We start from the raw sequence: 2972 nt of genomic DNA, 5'->3' as shown, positions 1-2972 counted from the left end.
AGAAACACCAATCAAGGATGCTAATTTTAATATTGTTGAACAATGCAGGGACCTCTATCTACATGACTACATATGCATGATATTAAGCTGGATTTCAACCAAGGACGACTAACCAAGTTGCAGACAAATTAGCTAGAGTTTATCGAACAAATATAATTGCTAATGATGACTTAGTTATTTATGAACAAGCCCCTGAGTTTGTTTCGGATGTATTGATGAAGTATAGACCTCCATGAGACTTTGTAATGCTCTTGACTGCTTTTTAATGTAAGGTCCCAAGCTTGCATAAAAAAAAGAAACAGTAAATTGCTAGTGCCAATTCGTTAAAGATTGACACTAGACACCGCAACAATCAAGCCCATGTACAACTTAAAAGTTAACAATCAAAATACCAGAACAGAGGGGACAAAATCACATCAAAACAACAATATGAGTGCTGTTAGTCAATAAGCATTCTACTTACAGAAGTAGACGACAAGAACACAACCTTGCTGCAGGACATTCAAGAGTTCCAGAAATCTAAGTTTAAACTTTGTTAAAGCCAAAGACAAAACTGATGCACTAGCCGTTCAAGTTTTTTGATAATGCTAGTTAAAAGGTCATATATAAGCCTGCTGTCTATTCGTCTTCCTCTTCAATGTCGGGCCACATACTGGGTCCTAACCAGTCAATTTGAGAAGCACTTGATGCATTTCGAGGACCATGACTAAATGCATGAATATAAGCACCATTAAACTCAATTTTAGAAGTTATAGATCTCCTTGAAAAGGTGAACAATTTACCACAGAACTTATATTCCTTCCATAATTGGCGCTTCCCGCCTTTGCCAGAGTTAGCAAAGCAAGAAATGTTTAACTGCTCCAAGACATCTGCAAGACTTAGAATGTAATAAACCGAACAGACATCATTATCATCCCCTTTGATTGCCAATACGTCTATCCTCTTGAGCTTAGACAACAAATATAATGGAATTCTGGCACCCCAATTCACACATTCCTTAGAGACACTCAAGCAAAGATAGGTTAGATTATGAAAGAGTGACCACAAATTTGCAGCATCCATCCGATTAAGGGTATCAAAGATATGAATATTATTCCCTAATTGAATAGAATTAACATTAGAAATCCCTCGAATAAGCTCTGGTATGTGGGTTTGATGAACACTTCCTTCCCCAAAAATTGAATCCCAAAAGTGAATCCTTGCCTTTTGCAAATTAGATGGAATTTTGACAAAATAATAGAATGCAACACAATCTTGGACATCAATCTCTTCCAACAAGGGTGCATCAATCAAAAATATACTCCGATATGACGAACCACGCATATAAACCGCCAATTTTCTCAGATTAGGAGCAGATATTTCAACAATTTCATCCTCCATAAACTCTACTCCCAGGAACAATATCTCCAATAGTGGACAAGACTTAAACAATGTCCTCAACACTTGAAAGTCGAAATCAAGGCCATTCAAACTAAGCTCTTTCAGATTAGGAAGACTAACAATACCACTTTCAGGCAATTTGCAATTAAAATAACCACGCAATTCGATTTTTACGAGAGACTGTGTTTCGAAAATACAGGGTGGAAGAGGAATGAATTGCAAACCATTCAAATAGAAGTCAAAGCTTACCTCCAAATTTGCAGGATATCGGGCGCAAATTAGAAGAACCCATGAATTCAGTGACGCTAAACAAATTGGGTATTGGTCGATTTCCAAATCAGGGTGATAGAAACGAAGATTGAAGGTTTCGATTTTCGGTGAGGTGGCCTGCCGGAGGATGTGATCGACGGTTGTGATGAATTTGTCGAAGTTTTGTCGGGAAGTATTGGTGTCGCTGCTGAATGTAGGGTGGTAACCGTCTTCGATTATGAGGCGAGGGAGGTGGGTCCAAAGGGGGATCCAACGGCGGGACAAGGCAGAGGTTGCAGCGGCGGAATTGAGAGGGAGGAGGGAGAGAATTGAGATCAAAAGGGAGTCCGGGAGTGAGCTTAATCTATCTATCATTTCTTCACTGCCATTGTTGTTGCTTCTGCAATCGCTCTCTTCCATGTTTTTTTTTATGGGAGCTTAATCTGTTTGTCTTTGGTTAGGGTTTAATCAGGATATTTTAACTTTTAAGTGCAAAAGAAATGCGGTAGAGTTAAAATTTAGACATTAGTGTCGTCGATCCGATCGCGGATGGTGTAGGGGTGTGTTAAATAGAGTTGTTAAATATTGACCCGATTCGAAAAATCGACCTGAATCGACCTGTATGTTTAAGGATCCAAACTCGATTGAGACCCGAAACTTTGTTAAAATAGGAAACCCGTAACCCGACTGTATCCAACCCGTTAAAACCGACGACCGATTTCGACACGTTAATGCATGACCCGGACCCGAACCTAACACCCGACCGAAATATAACCGATAACCAAACTGAGTCATCTTACCCGACCGAAAAATGATCCGCCCCGATTCAACACCCGACATGATGTCAACCGGAAACCGATTATAACCCAATGAAACCTGTTATTGACTCAATTCGTAACAACCCGTTACCTTAATTTACGCGACCTGTTGACAACCCGACTTGTCATTGACCTAACTAAATAATAACTTAAATCAAGTTAATATTATTTTTTATAATTACCTAATTCAGAACAAGTGAAAAGCGTTAAACCAAATTTAACCAAATTTATAAAAATTACTTATAAGGTTAAAACTTGACTAGACCTGATAGTTATCGTACCCGGTCTTAACCCGTGTCCGATAGTGAACATGACCTGAATTTTAATCGACCCGCTAATTATCCGATCCGAAATTGACCCGACTCGTTAAGACCCGAACCCGTAGTTGTACCCGACTAGAAAAAGACTCGACCCGAACCCGAACCGAACCCGACCTATACCGAAATGGAAAAATAACCCGACATGACCCGACAAAATTTCAACCTGACCGAACCCGACCTGAACCCGACCTGCACCCGGTGATAA

At 39.7% G+C, this 2972-nt stretch overlaps 1 protein-coding gene across 1 annotated transcript; it reads right to left on the bottom strand.

Annotated features, from left to right (window-relative positions):
- Positions 1–363: 363 nt before the first annotated feature.
- Positions 364–2157, bottom strand: LOC110775761 (F-box/LRR-repeat protein 13-like). The gene has a single exon (XM_021980364.2). The coding sequence runs from the start codon at positions 2047–2049 to the stop codon at positions 619–621; it is 1431 nt and encodes a 476-aa protein (XP_021836056.1). The 5' UTR covers positions 2050–2157; the 3' UTR covers positions 364–618.
- Between the last annotated feature and the right edge of the window lie 815 nt (positions 2158–2972).

The sequence above is a fragment of the Spinacia oleracea genome, chromosome 4, assembly GCF_020520425.1.
Source record: "Spinacia oleracea cultivar Varoflay chromosome 4, BTI_SOV_V1, whole genome shotgun sequence".
Lineage (NCBI taxonomy): Eukaryota > Viridiplantae > Streptophyta > Magnoliopsida > Caryophyllales > Amaranthaceae > Spinacia > Spinacia oleracea.
Note: the sequence above shows the minus strand (reverse complement) of the source record. Positions and strands in the feature narration are given on the sequence as shown.

Coding starts and splice junctions, on each gene's coding strand:
- LOC110775761 (XM_021980364.2), bottom strand. CDS start 2,049: ATGGAAGAGAGCGATTGCAGAAGCAACAACAATGGCAGTGAAGAAATG.